The sequence below is a fragment of the Fringilla coelebs genome, assembly GCF_963513975.1.
Source record: "Fringilla coelebs genome assembly, chromosome: 7".
In the NCBI taxonomy this organism is placed as follows: Eukaryota; Metazoa; Chordata; class Aves; order Passeriformes; family Fringillidae; genus Fringilla; species Fringilla coelebs.
The window spans coordinates 31,388,266-31,408,655 of NC_140035.1; the positions used below are offsets into that span (position 1 = coordinate 31,388,266).

The window sequence follows — 20,390 nt, forward strand, 5'->3', positions numbered from 1 at the left end:
CAATTTGTGAGTTAGGCCAGGTAGAATAAAAGCCTGTCAGGCCAGGAGATAAGCTGAAGGCCAGCCGAGCAGCTGGTCACCAGGCTTGCTGGCAAGGCCAGGCAAGGGGAGCTGGCACTCAGGACAGGACTGCTCACTGCCTGCTCTGTGAACACCTACACAGGGCCAATTTCAACTCCTGCAGGTGCAGCCACATTGCTAATACCAAGGGTTAATTTACCTAGATCCTTCACATTACTGCTTACTAGCTTCAATAGAGATAGTCATATTCATCCATTTATAAAGGAAAATGTAGTAAAAATAGAGCACTGAAGCTCTTAAGGAAATTGCAATAGTTCTCCACTCATTTTATGCCTAGTACCACCACAAATAAGTGACAGAGCTGTAGCTTCTAAAGCACTTTTACAAGCAGACAAGTGGCTAGACAGGTGCCATCAAAGCTATTCCTTGCAAATGTTTTTTACTCCCTTCACTCCATTAGGGTAAATTCAAACCTAAAAAAAAAAAAAAAGTTATTTAGTTTGGGAGTCAAGTGTGAAGTGCTGGTCTTAATTCAGCATCAGGTAATCTTTCAAATTTTATTATCACGTACAAAGCTTTACTTAAAATGTTACTGTGAAATCATCAAGTTGCCTCAACAGTAATGTGACAGAGATTCCAGCAAGGAGAAACATTGCTGGCCAAGTGTTGCTATAACTGTTGGTGCCCCTAACTGGGAGGAAGATCAGGAAATATGGACAGGTGCTCTCAGCTCAAAATGAAATCAGTAACTTAGTGAGGTACCAAAAAACACCTGGTTCCAGGAGTCTTGTGCTATTGGTTAAAATAGTCCAACATTCAGATGTAGATCCACAGACACTGTGACACTGCTACTGAAGATTTCCTCTGAAAATGGAAGTCCATTTCTTAGAGGCAAGTAATAATTAGAGTGGTGATGGTTTGGAAAGAGCTCTTAATGCTAAACTAAATCAATCCAAGGCAAAACTCAGGCTGATAGCAAAGATGTGCAAAAAATCATGCAAGCTATTATGAGGCAGTTTTTTTTCCAGCATCTCCTTCTGAATTGTAAGTTCTGATTATGGACTTACACTACCCTCAGCAGCTGAAATCAAGCTGCTTAGCTTGATTTCACAGCAGTTGAGAAAGACCCTATTTCAGACATTTTGCATGCAATAAAGCAGAAAAACATGAAAAAAGAAAACCTATAAAAGAAGTACTGGTCAAATATCTGATGTAGATATGGATTGTGGCTTGCATGATCTCTCACCTAATTTAATTTTTAGAGAGCTTTCACAGCTTAAAATTTAATTATTCATTCTGAAGCAACAAGCAAAATTTGAAACCCTACAATGAAAATCACAGTTCATATTATTATTTTAGTAGTTACACAGACACTTCCCTGCTAAATAAAACAAGAGGTCCTAAAGAAAGGACTGAAAGCCCAGATAAAATCAAACCTGACAACCTGCATCTAATGTTAACAATAATAGAAAGTGAAAGGACTCATGCTGTTACACTGGGTGAAAACCACAGTTATTTTAGATCTTGTCTGAAGTTCTTAATCCAGGCTGCCTTAGAGTTTACATTAAAGTTTAAAAAAGTGCTCAGTTGTTTTTTGAGAATTATGAGGCTTTGAGAATTACACATTTGAGCCAGAGTCCAATAGAACCTATGCTTAACTGAAGTATGAGAAATTCTGAGCAAGTGGTGGTTTTGCCACATTCCCTGGCACTGCATGGAACGAGAGGTATGAAACAGGGTCACCACTGTGGTTTAAAGAGTATGGGGTAAACCCCAGCCCTGGTTAACCAGGACTGGCAATCCTGTGTGCAGCCTCTCCTCAACACCTCAGCATGTGCACAGTGTGCTCAGTGTGTGGCACAGCGACAGAGAGCCCCAGAGCAGCAGCACTGTCCAGTTTTTAAGGGAATTTGACTTGGGTGAGAACTTGCAGGTTTTATTCCCTGCCAAAACTTACCAGTCTGCTAAGAGAAAACTGCATCGAGTTAACAGTGGGAGACTCAAGGGTCTGAGAGACTGAATTGCAAGGGTGGAGGTGGGAGCTGGGCACTTCCATGGGCTGAGGATTAATGCTGCTCAGAATTGAGCCTTTTCTCACCTGCCTGAACCATGCCAGTCCCTTACCATTAAAAGGAGGAGGGTGCTTTCCAAAGTGCATTTCACACCCGCTGGGTCCCGTGTATGTGAGCCAGGGCAGAGGGACAAAGGTGTGCTGACAAATCACACACCAAAGGCAATTGACTCAGGGACTTCATCAAGGGCCTTAAACTGTTGTGCTGCACTCAGGGGAGGTGGGCATCAGGTTAGATAACAGCACAGCGACCATTTATCTACCAAAAAGGAAACACTAGCAGTGCCAAGAAATTGTTCTCCCTTTGAGATTAATTTCTCTGCATGTTACTGCCCTAAGTGATTGTAGAATGACATTTTCACAGTGCAGCTGTAGTTAACTGCCTCCCTAAAGCCCACTGTCATTATTAATTCATTAAGATTAAGTAATATTTATTAATTAATGTTTCTAAAATGTTTATCAAAGCATATTAGACCTAGCAGCCATTCATTTAATGAACAGAGAAGGACTCTGATTTTGTCTTCTTTTTTAGTGCCATAGTGAAAACACAGTAATTTCTAAAAGGTAGAAAATAAAGCCTTTATTCTTTACTGGATTAGTATCTTTTCACATTGATGGATGCTTTTATTGTTAACAGATGAAATCTTGGAACTGTCTTTTCTTCCTGTTTTACAAAACTTGGTATGAGAAAAATATTTTTTGTGACAAGCAGCATAATAAGAATCTCTTGAAGAAGATATCCTAAGAGATCCGTAATACATCTAGGTATTACTGCCTCAGGAACAAACAGCTTACTTGCTTCAGTGTATGTACACAAGTGCTCTCTGTTTCATTATTCCTAGATTACCTATTCTTCTGTAAAGAAAGAATACCTTCACAACAGGACATGAAAGAACTGTCACCCTGTTAAATAATTTCCTTTATTCTGACTGCAGTAGAAACAGGCAGGTGCTCACAAAGCCTCCTTTTCCTGGTCAGACAGCAAGGTAGAATCTGACTTCTTGAGCACTGCAGGTAACAAATGAATGGATAGGCTGAGGCCTGAGACAATGCTTGGCACCAGAGTTTTCATCAGGATGTTATACCAAAATATCGCTAACAAACAAATCTACCCATATTATTGCACTGTTCAGCTGCAGCATTTCTTCTAGCCACTTCCAGAGCAATGACTGAGTAAAGTCTGGGTGTCTGATGCCTGTAATTTATTAAAGTTATTAACAGGCTACCAGGACTAAGAAAATGCAATTATGAGTCAGAGCCTTCCCTACAAACATATAGAGCAAAAATCCCATCAATACACACAGCTCAAAAATACCTTTGTTATTTCTTGTCCTCTTTTTTTTCCCCAAACATAAGACATGCTTTGGATGCATATTTAGTCTTTGCCAAGAAAAGAGCCATATCTCCCTAGAACAGAGTGAGCTTGGCAGAATTCTTTGCCTGTGTCCTTCTCCCCGAATATTTAGGACCTTGTAAATGGTTTTAAACAGCTGATTGCTATAATTGCAGAATGGTGTCTCAGAATGCTGGGTTGGCATAGCTGCAAAATGAAAACAAGCCTGGTATTTGCATTTGCCTCCAAAGTAACATCCACTGCATGGCCTACACATTTTATATTGCATATTGTTGAGATATGGATGCTGATGTATAAGTTCTGACAATAATGGAAAATAGGATGAAAATGTTAGTGCAACTGACCAGTGATTACCAAATCTTAGCTTTTGCACTTTTGGTTTGTTGATGTTAAGAACTTTTAACAAGCCCATATTTCTAAAGGGGAAAAAAGAAAAACAAATCTGAACTTTTTAGCTCATATGTCTTCTAGTTACAACAAAAGCTCCACTGTCTTTGATAAAAACTTCTATTTGAAGTCAAAAAGAGATTACTGGCATAACAGAATTTAAGTGATCACATTTTACAAGTTTGACTAAGATATATTTAGAGATCAAACCTCCAACTCCATATTTCCCTTTTGTAGTCTTGTTGTAGAAAAAGAGTTCAGTGAACTATTCCAGTATTGCTATAAATTAATTTGGAGGAGTATCAACTAAACTTGTAAAAAATGTTTAAATAGCAAGCTTTTGAAGAACTACTTGCCAGTAAAGAACATTATGTAAATAGGTCAAAACAAAGGAAAAGAGTCATAAATGGAAATCTCAATATGCAATTAAAATAGAATTTTAATTTTCTGATTCCAGAACACAGAAATAATGTGATATAAAAGTTTAAATGGAGCTTTCTTTAAAATTCAAACTGGAAGGAGAAGAAAGGAGTTTGAGCAATCAATGAGAGCAACTAAAATATGCACATCTATGGCTTCCTCTTGCTGATGTACCTAAGGTACATCCTTTTATGTCCCAGAAGGATTTAATTTCACAAAACAGTGTTTTCCTGAGTGATCTATTTTGGACGTTCTCTGCAATTTTCCAACATATTTATTAAAAAAAATCTTATGAAATCCAGCAGCTATTGTGATTCCTATCAAGGTCTGGTTGTTACAGCCCTAATTTATTTCACACAGGATAAGATACTTTGCCTTTAACTAGATACCCATCAAGTAATCTCACAATGTACCTGTGTAACCCAAGTATTTAGGCTGTGTTTAAATTGTTTAAATTTTGGTACGGTAGAAGTCAAAAAGCTTCAGACTCCCAGTATTTGTGCCTATGGCTCAGCAGCACACATGTCTTCTGGAAAGGAACTCCTGAGCTTTGGGAGAAGTAACAAAAGTTACTGCTGCAAATGTCACTGTTAACCTGCCCAGAATATTCCATACAGCAGGCAAGAGATAAGGTCAGCTCTGCAACACCTTCCTGAAGATAACACAGATACAATAAGCTACAGGAAATTATCTTCCTCTTCTTATGGGACCAGAAAGAAAGAAAAATCAGGCTCAGCTGTACAGAGCCAAGAATCCTTCAGAAAAGGCTTCCAGGGCACCCTCCTCATCTGTATCCCTCCTCTGAAGACATACAGTAACCGTTTTTTTCCTGAACAATTAGAGCTGAACCTTCTGCTTTCAGACTGTGATTATATTACATAAATATGTGTCCAGCTGCATACAAATGCTTACAAACAGACACAAAATGTCAGACTGAGCACAGCCCTGTGCCTCCAAGAGAAGACCACTGGGTCCTTGCCAAATGAAGGTGGAAACCCTGCAGGTCTCCTTGCTGCTGTGCTTGAATGGGTGCTGCCACAGCCTAAGAAGAGCAATAGTACAAACAATACTTCAAAAAACAGAGTCAAAAATCAATACAAAAAAGGGACTTGGCCACTGAATATTGGTTTTCCACGTGACCCCACGTTTAGAAAAGCAAGGAACAGTAATTGGAATAGATATGACTTCTTTGTGGAGGTGTTATAAAACTATTCAATGATTTTTGTGTCAAGCGCAGCTGAATACAGAAATATTTGTTATTCCAAAAAAGCACCCTCTTCTCCTCCCACCCTTCACTCCTGAAAAATATTTTGTTCAAGAAAATCCTACAAACATCCAGCAGCAGCTTTTTTGCAGTAGGGGCAGAAGAGGAGATTTAGACCTAGGTTTGGTTTGCTGAATTGTTGGGTTTTGGGTTTTTTTTTCCCTCTCCACCGTAAGGTGAATGCTTTTATGAAAGAACAAAGTGCAACCACAAGAATATCTGAAGATCACAGTGGGGGAGCCTGTGGCTTCTTACATTCCTTTAAAATGATGTGAGTATATCTTCTTTATGCTTTTTATCATTACTCCTAATGTGGAAGTCCAGCAAACAACAGGCCATTGGTTTAAATCACTGATGCGAAATAGGTTCTGACAGAAGGAGAGTATTTACTTTAGGACTATACTTATCCCATCACTCTTTGTCATTAAGAGATAAAATATAAAACAAAATATTTTTCATCTCTGGAATGCAGCATATGTTTATTATAAAAATAAAGATGGTATAATAGCCAGTCCATTCACATAAAAAGAGCATCCTATAACCTTTGATTGCAGTTTTTTAATATGTCAGCCTCTGCCTATTAAATGCACCTGTCTACACTGTCATAAATAGTACTCATAAAAAGCCATTTCACAGAAATATCATTGCTGAAACTTATGATTTTAAAACAGATCATTACTTCAATATATTCTATTTAGTATTATAAAGACCATCTACATCTCAGGAGCTGGTAATTGGCAGCAATTATCCACCTTATTAACTGCTATCATATGAAAAAAAACATCAGAAAATTTAGATTTCCACATACATTGAACTTCACGTGATAAGAAAATGAAGGCTGACATTCTTTATGGGATGAAGGAGGACCACTGGGGCAAAAGAAAAAAAGATAGGAACTATGGCATGAGCAACTACCTTCTCTATGTGCATCCTGATCATCATGAAGAACATTAGGGAACATTTATTCTGTACATCTGCCCAATTTAGATACAATCTCTGGCTATTATCCAAGAATCACCTACACCTGTTTAAAGCCCCCTCACAATCCTATGGATTTAAGGCTATTGTTTTTGTAGCTTCAACGTAACAGAGTACTGCAAAGCTGGAATTCATACAAACCCTACCAGCACAGCCAGCTGGAAACTGGTTTGGGTTTAGCAAGAACTGCTTGGGAAGACACAGCAGTCATACAGTTAATGCCTCAAAGTATCCACACTCTTGCGGACAGAAGAAACCCACAAATAACACATCAAGAAAAGGAAAAAAACTGTATCTGTGAGATCTGGGGTGAAAAATCAAATACTATATAGGAAGTTCAGCAATTGAAACTGTTTTTAAATGCAGCTATTATGCACGAACACTGATTGAGCCGAGTTCTTCTGAACTTCAATTTGCATTAAAAATATGTAATTTAAAATATGTAATTTTCACTTATTCTTGACAATTACTTAACTGAAGCTTGTTTTTATTTCCGAGGGTAAGAGAATGGAAATGTCACGAGTTTTACTATGAGTAAAATAAATGGATGACAGCATTGAATTCCTCTCCTCATCTGAATCATTATTAGGAATCCACACTAATGTTCTGAATCATTATTAGGAATCCACACTAATTACACTTCATTGTGCCTGACAGCTTTTATATGATACTTTTTTCGTGTTGGGATAAGAAAACAACACAAGAAATTAACTGAACAACAAAGGAAATGTCTTGGAATACAATGACATTCCAAAAATATAGATAAGGACTTAGTAAGAAATTAGTAAGAATTTTCCTATGAAGAAATGAAAACAGGGAGAAGTTAATTGAGACCCCTCAAATGATCCCAGGAAACTGAGGATACAACTTCACACCTAATTGTGAAGATAAGATGCAGAAACTGCCAAGGGCAATATGAAATAGTGACAGAGCATTTTAGCATTCTGGGTTCAAGTCCAAACTCTGAGAAAATATCTAGTAAAACACAACAGGTCTGTTTCTGAAACATGGCAGGCTGAGCTTCAAACATTATCAGAAGTCATTAGGGAAAAAAAGGAAAATAATCACATAGTCTCTAAACAAAACAATCGACAATCCCCAAGTTTCTTTCTCCATTGTGATAAGTCAATCCACAATTAAAGAATAATCAAATGGTTTCTCAAATGATCTGGAAGAAGCTTGGCAACACTATCAAGCACCTGAAATGTGTTATCTCTTGATAGCAATGTTACAATGAGCTACAAAAGAAAACAAATCAGTGCTTAAGGAGAGCACAGGGTATGGGTTTAAGCTTATTTCCTCCTGCTGTCAGGGTATTAAAAGCTCTTTTATCCTATTCTGCAGCCTTTGTAAGAGTCACTTCCTTTTGTAGTCATGTGCTGATATTCTGGACTGCTTCTCTTACCTTGATTCACCTGGCTTTAATAAACAAATGCACTGGACACACAAGGATGCAGTCATGCTGGCATTCCGTGTTGGCCTAAGTATGAAGGTTCCTTTTATTTCCAACTTTGATATTGACACCAAAGCAGAAATTCTTTCTATATAAACAAAATATTTACACTCAATACAACTGAGGTAACACCTAATTATTCATGCAAGGGCTTCATCTCAGTGTGTGCCACACTTAAGGACCTTTAGAAGAAAACAGGGGAAATAAAGAAATGAGACCTACAGAGTATTTTCTACCTTACAAACAAACAGGGGAAATAGCAACAAAGCTGTCAGTTAAAAAAGCTTCACCCCTAATGCTCCTTCTAAAGACTTATGTTTAATCATAAGCAGTTCATGAAAGAGACTAAGCAAGCCAGAGGAGCAACATATATAACTCTGAATATTTAGTACTTTGATATCCTTTTGGAAAGCATGCCATTTCAGATTGCTACAAATCCAGAACAGCTTCTTACAGCTAGAAATATCCTGCTACATGAGATATTTCAAGTATATTAAACACACTTTGAAAAAAAAATAGCTGCTCCAAGAATAAGAATCCAATGAATACATATATATATAAAGAAATGTCACTGATTCTTAGAAGTTCTAAAACCCTCAAGCACCTCCTTTGGTGTGTGCAAGCAAAAAAAGAAAACAGAATGTGTATTTTATGCTTATGTATTTATATGTGTGTGTGTAAACACATCCTGCAATAAAAAATACATGAAATTCAACTTCAGCCTTGGAATACAGAAAGCTCTGTAAGTACCAATCAAGAATGCTTTGCTCCATACTTCTTCTAGAAGGGCTGCTCATTTTTATCTAGATAATTCAGTGCAATGATTAAGTTTTTTCTTTGTATAATTCTTAATATTCCAAATAAGTTTTATAGGGCATTGATGTCTCCATTAAATATAAGCTAAATTACTTACCTTTCTTCCTGCTAAAAGCACGATTCATGTTGAAAAATCTACCCAGTCAGTAATGCTTCTGGGTTTGGTTTTTTCCTCCCCACTTTAACCTGCAGAACAACACACATAAGAAAACAGAAAATTCCATTATTATAGTTGAAATTCTATCTATCTTCATATTAAAGACACTGCAAATGACCTTAAGAATTCTGAAATAATGATGAGAAAGTGGGAATGTACTTTGCTGAGGAAGAAATTTCAGCATTGAGAAGATCTATGTTCAAAACATCCAGAGGTGCTTCATACAGAAAGACATTTTAAGGTTCTTTTAAGATGTTCTCCCAAAGATTTCAGAGGCACAGAGCAGGTGGCATGATACATATACATGAAGACAAATGCCACACACAAATAGGTTGGAAAGAAAGCTTTAAAATGAATGCTGGCTACAAGACTCCATAAAAAACACTCAGTCCACATTTGCACTGTCCTGTTTGGTGTCATTTATGCTGCCAGATTATTTCAAGCTAGGCTTTCTTCTTCACATGGATTTGATACTAGGGAAAAAAAATAAAAATCACAACATATAGACTCTTCTTCACTCAGGGACTCAAAACTGATAAAATTGCCTTCTATTAGTGCTCCCTTTTCCTCAGATTGTACAATAATTTCTGTATTTTTTTCCCTTAAAAGCATGGATCCATTCTTAAATTCTTATTTAATTTTTGATTCACGAAACTATTTTTGATTTTTATTATTTACCGACATAAAAACCCCAATAATATCCACTACATCCAAAGCTATTCAACACCATCCCATCTGCATGACAGAGCTTTTACTTTTACAAACACATGTAAAGATATTCCCATTACTACTTTTCATTCTGTTCAGATCTCCCAAGCAACAGTTTCACAGTGTCCCTTCTCCTTCTCTGCTCTCCAAGCAGTCAAAGGAAAAGAAAAAAAAAAAGGAGATGGTAAAAAAAGAAAATCATAACACTTTGCTATCCGAGGGTTTTTAAAATCAACTAGAACAGTTCTTTTGATTTGAACAAAAACAAAACTTAGGCCAGTATTTCAAATGTCAGCATTAAGATGACAAATTCATTTAGGATACTTTATGCATCCCATGAATGCTTCTTGTGATGCTTACCCCTCCTTTTCAAGTACGTTCAATACCAATTAAAACAATTATAAACAAATTTCCATGTAAATATTTGATTTTTTTTTCAGACTGGAACACATGGGAGATTACAGCTAGGAAAAAAACCAAAAAAAAACCCAACAAACCAAAACAGCAAAACCTCAGTTTTATTTTCCACTAATCACTGAAGCAGCAGGACTTCACACAGTCCTGTGAGAATGAAGGGGCAATTCTTCTTTAATTAAACTCACATAGCACCCTGGACATAAACCCAACCATTTGTTCCTTAAAGCACAGGTACCAGATCACAGTTTTATGGATTTTACTGAGTATTTAAGAAGGGAGGGCACGACAATCTGCACAGGCATGAGTTATCCAAGCAGTTTTCATGCCATGATCTTGATGCAAAGCCCAGACAGTGCATTTGGTGCCCAGCAGTTCAAACAGCAGGGCTGGGGAAGCCTCACCTCACCCCAGAGCCATCCCCCTGCCCTCACTGTCATCAGCACCACACAAAAGCTGGGGTACACAGCGGGCAGTGAAACCAAAAACCACCCATGAGGGTGTCCTAGAAATGGTTTTAGCAGCACCCCTGGAAAGGGCAATGGCATTACTGGGGGAATTCCAACCCACATCAGGGTCCCCAAAAGCTGAGAATGCACGAGTAGCTCCCCTGGCAGGGCAGGCAGTGTGGGGCTTTCACCAGCATAAGTGAGGACAATTAACTCAGTAGACAAAGTAACAAGGAAGAACATCAGAATTCCAGCTTTTGAAGCAAATACAAGTGTTTGGCTTACAGGCTCAACACAGGAACCCTATTAGATATGCTTAAGATGTATAAGCAGTAGCATAACTTTGTTCAGGATGTTCACCCTCACGAGTTACCACAGTCAGTTTTGAGTAGAAAAACTTCCTTTCCCCTCAAAGATACCTCTGGCAGTTGTCTTGCACAGCACGAGACCAAACACTAATTCTCCTCCCTGATGGGATCATAACATGCCCTTTTTCAGAACGCCTTTTTTTGTGTGCTCCTGTCTCATCCAAGAGACTGCTAAGAACATATATGAGATGATTACTGCATAGAGCATCTTCTAATTAGAAGCTCTGCAGGCACATCACAGGGCAGCTGGCCACATTTCTAGAGCTCACCATTCAAGTATTTTGTTTAAAACACAGTGCATGTTTCTTCCTCATGAGCAACGATATATTACCAGTGAAGTAACCAATGCTAACAAAAGCCAAAATGTATTGACTGCTTAGCTAAAAATGGCCAGTATTGCTGAAAGTATATTCATAATTTCATTTTCAACAAAACATCAGAACAAAACACAGATGTGGTTTAGGCAACAAACAATATCAAAGCACTTAATCAGTGTACTTCCATTTCACACAGAAAATGTTATTGGATAGGGAAACAGAATTAGCTACATGTAACTGCATTTACCATTCCCTCAAACTCTGATTCTAAACATCAGCAACAACCTCTCAGACGCTGAAAAAGCAGATGATTAAATGCTCCATAAAATTTTGCTATAAGCAAAAGACCAAGCCAAACACCACCAGGTTCATTTCAATCTCCTCAGTGGGGTTTGGGGCACAAGGGTTTTCAGTCAGAAAAGCAAAGTTATACTTAGACATATCCTGCAATATCTTTGCCCATGATATTCAATGACAAAGAAAAAAACTCTTAGGACCAAGCAAGCTGTTCTCTGGTAATGAAAGGTAAACCGGTTTTTTGGCAGAAAACAATTGAGTTTCTGACAAATCTCAGCATACCAAACCACTGGACCAGACCAGTCTGTTAAAAGCCTGTAAGGAGCTAAAAGGAAGGCAAATCAAAGAATCCCATTCTGGTGCAGGGAGCCCTGTGGACAAGGGGAGAGTCCTGCCTATAAACCACTTGACTTGCAAGGCTAAAGCAGTTGTAACAATCGAGGGATTAGGGAATAGGAATGTGGACCAAGCCATTCCATTACTCATCACTCAGGAAGACACACCTAGGTAAAGAATGTTTCTGCACCTTACACCAAAGAGTTATCTTCAGCTTTGTCCAGAAACCAAATCCTCCTGGGAAATGGAAAACCTGTACAGGATTCCACAAAGCAGTTAACTGAAAAATTGTGAAGAGTTCTTACAGGTACAAACTAGGGAAAATCTGGGTAATATCACGATATCTCCTTCAGGATGGAGATAAAAGAAACAAAAATAAAAAATTATTTTCTAAGTCTTCTCTCTTTTACTACAGTAAAATATTTCAATGACAGATAAAAACCCTGAGCAGGAGACATGACACCCACGGTCTGAACACCAGTATGGGCATATGTCCTGGGCAGGTGGGTGTTTAAGCTGTCATATCCAACTTTAAGCAGTCACAGAGAAAGCAAACAACCATCTCCTTTTTTCTTCACTGTCATTAACCCCTTGGTTTTCACCAAGGGGGGTCTTGTCACAGCAAGGAGGAAACTGCAGAACAGCAAGGGGAAACAAATGGCCTTGGTGTTGGCAGGCATTTGGACTGGGGAGTGCAAGGGTGGCAAGATTTGAAGCTGAGATTACTGAGTAATTACTTTTTAACTCTGACAGTCACGTTGGTGGCTGTCTCCTCTGCCTAATGCAGCAAAGGCAGTGAACAATGAAGTGGAGTGGCAGCCTTCCAGCTGCCAGCACAAGGGCTGCAGCCCTCCCTGCCTGCTGAAACAACACAACAACTTCCACACAGGCGCCTCCACACGCCTGCGGGCTCCTTCAGAAGGCTGGGGTTTGATGTGTTTTCTAAATTTAGAGCTGTCTCAGACAAGCCAAGAGAACACACTTAAGGAAGGGAAAAAACAAGCAGTGAATGTAACTCATCTCCTTTGTCTCTTATTTCCTTTTGGAAATATTCCTGAGGTCTTATTTGGGGTTTCCTCCCCAGTCAGTCCCTTTGAATGGCGTGGTCTATAACAATTACCTGGTCTTAGGTCTTGGATTTTATGCCTCTTTTTCATTCCACAAATAATTACAACAAAACCTCCCTAAAAAGTCCAACTTGCACCCATCCACTCCCTGTAATAAAGAACAGAATCCAAACTGTCCCTTCCCTCACACACACACATAGAGTTTCCCTACAAAGGCCAATTTAGTTTCAGAAGACATGAAGATTCAGACTCTTCCTCCTCCCAGATCCCAGCCTTTGAAGCACACTGGGTAACATTCCTTAAAGAATGAAGCACAAAATGTCTTAAAGCCTGTTTTGTAAGGGCTGCAGCACACAGGAATGTGTGATTCATTGACTTGAAATGAAACTTAGGCTTATAAAGTTATTTCTGAAGGAAAGATGAGAAACTGGACTATAATAACAGCTTTGTAAGTATTTTTCTGATTCAGACCAAAACTCCATGCAAATATTGCCCTAATATGACATGGGGCATTACAGAGAAAAAAAATTATGGTACTACAAGACTGCATTGAGTAATACACAAACCCAAGTAAACATCTTAATATCAGGAGGCACTTTCCCTTCCTTTTGTATGAAGGTAAGTAAAACATTAACTTGCCAAAACTTTTTTTCCTCTGAAACAGTAAAATCATCAAGAAATGACACATCAATGAACATATTTTGGTGCAGACCCAAACTTGCACTGTCATGCTAAGAGACCAGCAAGCACTTTCAATCTTTGTTATGAAAACCCATATGCCCTTTACATTTATAAGCAATAATAGAACAGTCTGTAGGGCTGTAAACCACAAGAGCATTTAAACAGATTTTAGAACTACAAAAACTAGCAGGAAAAATAACTTAAAAATGACACAGCTCCGTGGGTCTCACCAAAATTGAAAATCTTTCTGTCAAATAAAGTTCTTTGACTACACTTGTGCTTTACAATTCACAGAAGCACAAACTGAATATAAAGGAAAACATTCAGTCACCAGAAAACTACTGTCAAGCTTTTATTCATCACCACATTTTCAAAGACATTCATTAGCCAGAGCCAAGTAGCAGCCATACATTCCTCCCAAAGGTGAACCTGCTGAAACACAAAATTACTTCCTGCAGTTTTTCAGCTTTGCAGAGGATAGGGCAGGGCAGACTGGAAAAGTGCTGGTCTTCTATCTATAATTCCCATCTTCCAACCACCAAAGCAGGCCCTGCTGTTGAGATGAAAGAATTCTCCATGGGACAGAGCCCAAAGAGCTCTGCTGGCCCTTGAGCCTGCAGGGTGTGAGTGAAGTGCCCAGAGGTGTCACTGGGGCTCACCTGGTGTGCGTGAAGACACAAATGATCTGGACAAACACCAAAACAGCTGGAAGCCACAGCCCTAGAAAAGAGCTCACCTTCCAACATACTGATTTTCCTTCAGTGAATGGAATGGGCAGGAACACCCCAATCTGAAGACTGAAGACCTTCCTGTGGTCTGACTGAGATCACCCTGCTCTCCCCAAGCTCCTAAAACCACCAGGAAGGTACAAGAGTCACACATGCCCTATATTTTTCTTCTCCTCTCTCAAGCAGTACAAGTCTAGTACTGCTGTGGCAAGTGCTTTCCAGCCCACAGCAAGGAGTCTTTCAGACTACAGGTAAAGCATTTCTCATACAGTAGATCTGCCAAAAAGTATTTGCAGAAACCAAGGACAAGGAGACAGTACTGTTTTGCTATAAATATCAATATCAAAGAGAGGCCAGGAAGCAGAAAATCTATATGAAACTCATGCATTTCATAGCAGTTTTCACAAAACTTTTCTAGGTGATTTTTTACTCCTCCATTTCCTAAAATAATCTGTTCCTTTCAATGGGGGGAAAAAAAAATAAAGAGGAGTAAACAGGTGACAAGGGGAAATCACTCAGACAGCTGACAGCTAGAACAATTCCTTAGGCAAGGTTATCACTAACTTTTGTTTATCACTAACTTTTATAGCAAGAAGAAATATCAACATCAATAAGTCTAACAAGAATAAACTTCAGTATTGAAATAGAACTATGAAGAAAATATGTTTATAATTGTTGCGAGCACCAATAAATCCTCAGACAAGTTGATAATGGAATGACCTTTAAAAACCCTAGACAAATAGAAAATGTATTTGTTCCACAAAAATAGCTCTCTAAATGTCTTTTAAAGCATTAGGAACAATGTAATTTTAAAAAATATTGCACTTCTCAGCATATTTACTGGTAAACAATTTTTTTTTATTGTGCTTAATTATGCCAATACATATTAGTGGATTACATGACTCATTGAACAAACTGAAGTTTATACTGTCCAAACAAAAAGAGTCATTGCAAACACAAGAGCATCCTCTTCTGCAGAAACTAGTTCTATTATTTCTATTTTCCATTATTTGGTTCATTATGACAAAATAACCATAACAAGATATAAGAGAGGAGCTTCCTTTTTCCTGCAGTCCACAAGCACCAGTGAGTCAAATGTGAAGGGTTTCAGGCTTGTCAGCCTAATTCTTACTCCAGGGTAGAAGAACTTACAAATGTCAGATGCTCAGAGCCAGTAGAAAGGCTTTATGTGTGTTCTCCCCCAAAGAGCTCAGACACTTTCATCTGCTCCCAAAGGACAGACAGATGGCAAACATCTTGCAGACAAGAGTATTCTGTATTTCACATCCCATTAGCCATTTGATCAGCTAGATGGAATCAGAACAAGATTTCTGCCTGTCCCACTACTTTCAGGTGGATGACTGAGCACCTGGGGAGCTTTGTGAGTGCTCTGTTTTTAACAGCAACAGAGTTCATCACTGGGGTCTACCGCAGACAGGTAAACACAGAACAGCTCTTAAAAATAATCCAGTTCTGGTGGAAGGGATTACTGGACACCTGAGATTTTGATGCACAGGAGGAGTAATTTTTCAGAATTTCACACACAGTCCTGGCTTGAATAGATAGAGCCAAAAAAAGGTATTTCTTGACACAGAGAATGGTTACTTCCATGCTGGCATCACTGTCTTTTCTCCTCTGCAAGAGCTGATTGCTCTACAGCAACCTGGAGAAGCTACTTATTTAGTTGCTGGCAGATGATTTTCAAACCCTCCCTTTAAGGAGGGAATGTATTTGAAACTTTCAGGTCTCAAAACAGCAGCAAATTTTTGTTAACCTTCTGAGTTTTTTCCAGTTACATTTACTGCATTCATTGCATTTTTGTAATCACATTGTAAAAAGTGCTGCTGACAGAAAAGGCAGAGACCAAAAGACTCATTCGGTATTCTGAAAGTAAATCTCCAAACAAAGCACACCAATTTCAGAAATAGGTTTAGATCCACTTAGAGTAAAAACTCATCATATTTAGCAGATCTGTAATAGAGGCAGAAGATTTTAACAAAAGACATCATTTTTCTCCTCTACCAAAGTATACTTGGCCAATCCTGAAAAGTGCATCAGACATACCATTGTGCACATATGCTCAACAGGTCCCAGAAGACCACTTCATGTGCTTCCCTCAATGTGCATTAACCTTAATTGAAGTTCAAAAGCTGATTACTGATGTTCCAAAGATGATTAAGATGAAGAGAAAGCCCCAGATGTCTGTTTAGACAAAAGCAACCAAGAAAAATCTGGGTAGGTACCAGGGAACAACCTGCAAGAGAAGAATGAGCAGAGATGTGCCTTCATCTCTCCATACATGCTCCTGTATTTTTGTTACTCCTGTACAGCACACACTAGATATTTTCTTTGCTACAGTCCTCTCAAAAAGCTCATTCCAATTTATTATAAATGCAAAATGAAAAATATAGTCACCTTTTTCTCAAGGGATCTGAAGTATGACATTCCAAATGGTTTCTCCTAAGTCTCTGAAATCAGTTTGGGTTTTTTCTTCTAGCAGAAGGTTTTGGCTTTTGTTTTTATTCAGGTATGTTTCTTAAAGTAAAAGATCAATACAAAATTAGCAGAGATCATCCTCTTATTGAAATGAGGAATACAATATGTCATCATTATTTAAATCTAATTTATCTGCAGGACTTGAAATCCATACTTTAATTTGGGGTCCCTGGTCCCACAGCTATCCCTCAAAGGAGAACCAGAACCCTAAGCATTCAGACTTCTATGCAGGCTATATATGCTGGCTTTCTTGTCCTTTACAGTCCAGTTTCTACCAGCATTTAGCTACAAGGCTAAAGGTTATATAATAAAAAAAAAAGCACTATCACAACATATTCTAATAATTTAGTTTCTCATCATCAATTTATGAACATATTACATACTTCTGAAACAATGACATTCACTTAACAAGAGTTTAAGAAGTGTCAGTCACTTCACAAAGAATTTCAATCCGTGATACTGAACACAATCCCTTACTATTAAAATCAATAGATTTCGCATTAATATTAATGCATTCAGATTCCTCACTTTAACTGGCTAGCCTCAAGGACAGTATTAAGTTTTATTTATACAGATCAGATGGGTTTTATTAAGTGATTTCAACTTTTCAAAATTGAGAAAAGTTGGCAATATCTCCTTTCTCACTTGCACTAAATGAATCTCAGAGGGAGTATCTTGAAAAACAGGACTATTATATTTGTTTTTAGGATGTATCACATTACATTCCTTTAGGTTATCTGAATATAGTCTGAAAAGTCCAGCCATTTTGCTAAGGTGGTGGTATGAAGTTTAACGCAAAGATATGCAAGTGACACCAAAGCATGGGAACCAAAATCAGATTTATGACAAATTAATCTCCTCACCTCCATCTTTCACATCCAGTGTATATTCAATTAGTTCATAACAGTGTCTGTTCAGGAGAAACATTCAGCTTTTGCACACTATTACAGTCATTACTAATCTTATTTTAAGATTTTGGCAAGTGATCCATCCTAGTGTAATTTGGTGGAGAGTACTGAAATCCAGACTAATACATAGGAGTTTCTAAGCTAGCAAGTGATAGGTGTATCTTCTGTTGCAGCTGGGACAAGGAGAATGTGTAAGTTTTTAAAAACATGAGAGACCATCAGGTTTAGACTGAAACCTGATCACATCACACACAGAATGGTACTGGCTGCTGGGGACTGGGACAGTTCCAGTCCCTGCTCCAATTAACATCCATGTGGTTGAAACGTGCTGCAAGTCATGTTCACAGTTTGTTCAGCTTCACGTGGCTTAAAACCCTCAGTGAGGCAACTTCAATATTTGGTAATGAAAGACTGCCTTGTCCCACCCTTCACAAGCATATTAAACCACTACACACAGCAGCTCTGTCCCCAGGCAGGCAGCAGTCTGGGCTGAACCTCCAGCACCAGAGGAGAGAAAGAAATAGAGAATCATCCTCCTAAGTGTTGGGAGGTAATTTAAGCACCTGCTAACATCACATTCTGTGGCAGAGTCCATAAGTTAATGACAGGATGTAAAAGAGGGATGTGAAAAGTAGGTACTAACACCTGTTATGTTTTCAAAGAAAGAAATTTTTAAGTTACCCTCGTGAAACCTGGGGGAAGTGGGAGCACAGGCAGAAAAGGGAAAAAAAGCCCCAAAGCAACCCAAAACAAAATTAGAAAACACCAAATCTCAAAGTTTGGAAGCACAATGTTTAAAAAACCGGAAATGGACCCTTGCCAGAGTTTCATACTGAATACCTTAAATGCCTGTGCCAGGCATTTCATTTCCCTTTTTTTTTTTTTTTTTTTTTACAGCTCTGAGATACCAAGTCTGGTCTATGGCTCTGGGTACAGTGACTAGATTTGCAAACACTGAAGCAAAACTATGATAGTTCTGCAGCAGGTCAGTCCCCTAACAAACTTAAGCTTCACTACCAAGGCTCCAAGAACTCACTGTACGAATTCACGGTGTATCAATGCCTTTTGAGTGAGATTCTCAAACCTGTTTGTGCAGGTGAAGACTGCAGGCTAACTGAACTTAAATTCTGTTCACAGATCTTTAACATCTGTCCCTACCAGCTGGCACAAGGCACCTGAGCGCCCAGGGCTGCCTGATTTCCTTGGGAAGCACAGCTCAGGGCTAACAGCTGTGCTCCCGCATTTACAGCACAGCTCCACTGGCTCCTTCATGATACCCCAGTAACACACAGCCAGACAGAATCTTCTCCCACACAGTTATCATCTCTCTGTTCGAGGGGGAAACCACAGATCCCAAAGCGCACTCATGCACTCAAGAAAATGCTTTTTTCAAAAGCCAAACCTAGGAATCAACTGATGAAACAAAAGCAGCACCATCATCATGAAACTTCAGCCTGAATGCCAAAATTACACCAAACCACATGCCCATCCCTCCCCTACTCCTTCCCCAACAACATTCTGAATTCAGCATTGCTGAATTTACAAATCACAAGTAACTGTTCAGATTGTTCAAGTTGTTTCCAGGACAATCACATGCAAGTACTACTAGTAGTAACCAAAGAAAATACAATTACTTGATGTTTTGGATTCATATACAAACACAACTTCACAGACACTGTGTCAATACTGCTTTTCCAAAAGCCTCTAATGTTGTTTTACAGTCAAATAATGACAATTCAAGAGAGCCAGCTGTGCATTTCTACTGGTATTTATGTATTTCACAGTTCATTTCAAAAGAAATAGCTAGGAGTACTGGAAAAAACTAAGCTCGTGTGAAATTACCATCCTAAACAATCTTGCTTCTATTGCAGTTGCAATTTATTTTTTTTTTTTTGTAAAAAATGAGCAGAAAGATAATAATTGAGAAATGCAGAAACATATGAGGATTTCTTAAACAGGGAATAGTCATTACAGGCCAGTGTTATAAATATTCTGCTCAAACCCATCAAATCTTTACCTATAGTTTTCCACACTTATCTAAAACCCATTGTATTTAATAGAAAATAGAAAAAGAAAACTCAAGCAAAGCTCCTTCTCCTCTGGAAATTGCTTTACTACATAGGCACATACATAGATGTGCACTCTCCTCTGTCTCCTGCAGGTGGACAAAAAGGACTGCTACTGAATTCTTACGTCTTGGACTGCTTTTAAAACAAAAAAAGGAGACAGCCAAAGAACAACAGCATTGAGATCACCTGAGAAAAACATTCTTTCTGAAGATAGAGACCTCAGTGTAAATGCCAATGTAAACTACAACACAAATTTCTATATATAAAGAAAAAAAACATGAAGAAATATGGGGGGGAAGATTAAAATAAAAGTGACTAATTAGCAGTTTCCTTGCAAACTGAAAGCAGAAAGCATTATTTAAGCTAGAGAAAATTACATGTGAAAATTCATGCCTCGATAAAGTGAAAAGAATCGGAAGGGGGAGCAATGCTGGAAGCTGGGAGTACTGGAGCCTTAAGGTACTACAGGGTATTTGTGGATGGAAATTCCCCATCTCTCTGCCAAACCTCCACTCCTTTTACTTCACTTTGTTTACGACTCTGACATGCTATGCCTTCCTTGACAGAAATAGGTATTCCATCTTTCAAATGGTCTTAGCTGACCATCCAAGCTGAAATTAATCTGTTTGAT

General features: G+C 38.5%; 1 protein-coding gene across 3 annotated transcripts in view; it reads right to left on the bottom strand.

The window, feature by feature from the left end:
* Positions 1–20,390, bottom strand: part of GULP1 (GULP PTB domain containing engulfment adaptor 1) — a 142,563-nt gene that overhangs the window by 64,943 nt on the left and 57,230 nt on the right. For all 3 annotated transcript variants that reach the window (XM_084209281.1, XM_084209280.1, XM_084209279.1), the window contains exon 3: positions 8,862–8,950. In XM_084209281.1, the coding sequence (XP_084065407.1) occupies positions 8,862–8,889 (28 nt within the window). In that variant the 5' untranslated portion in view covers positions 8,890–8,950. The remainder of the gene's footprint in view (positions 1–8,861; positions 8,951–20,390) is intronic.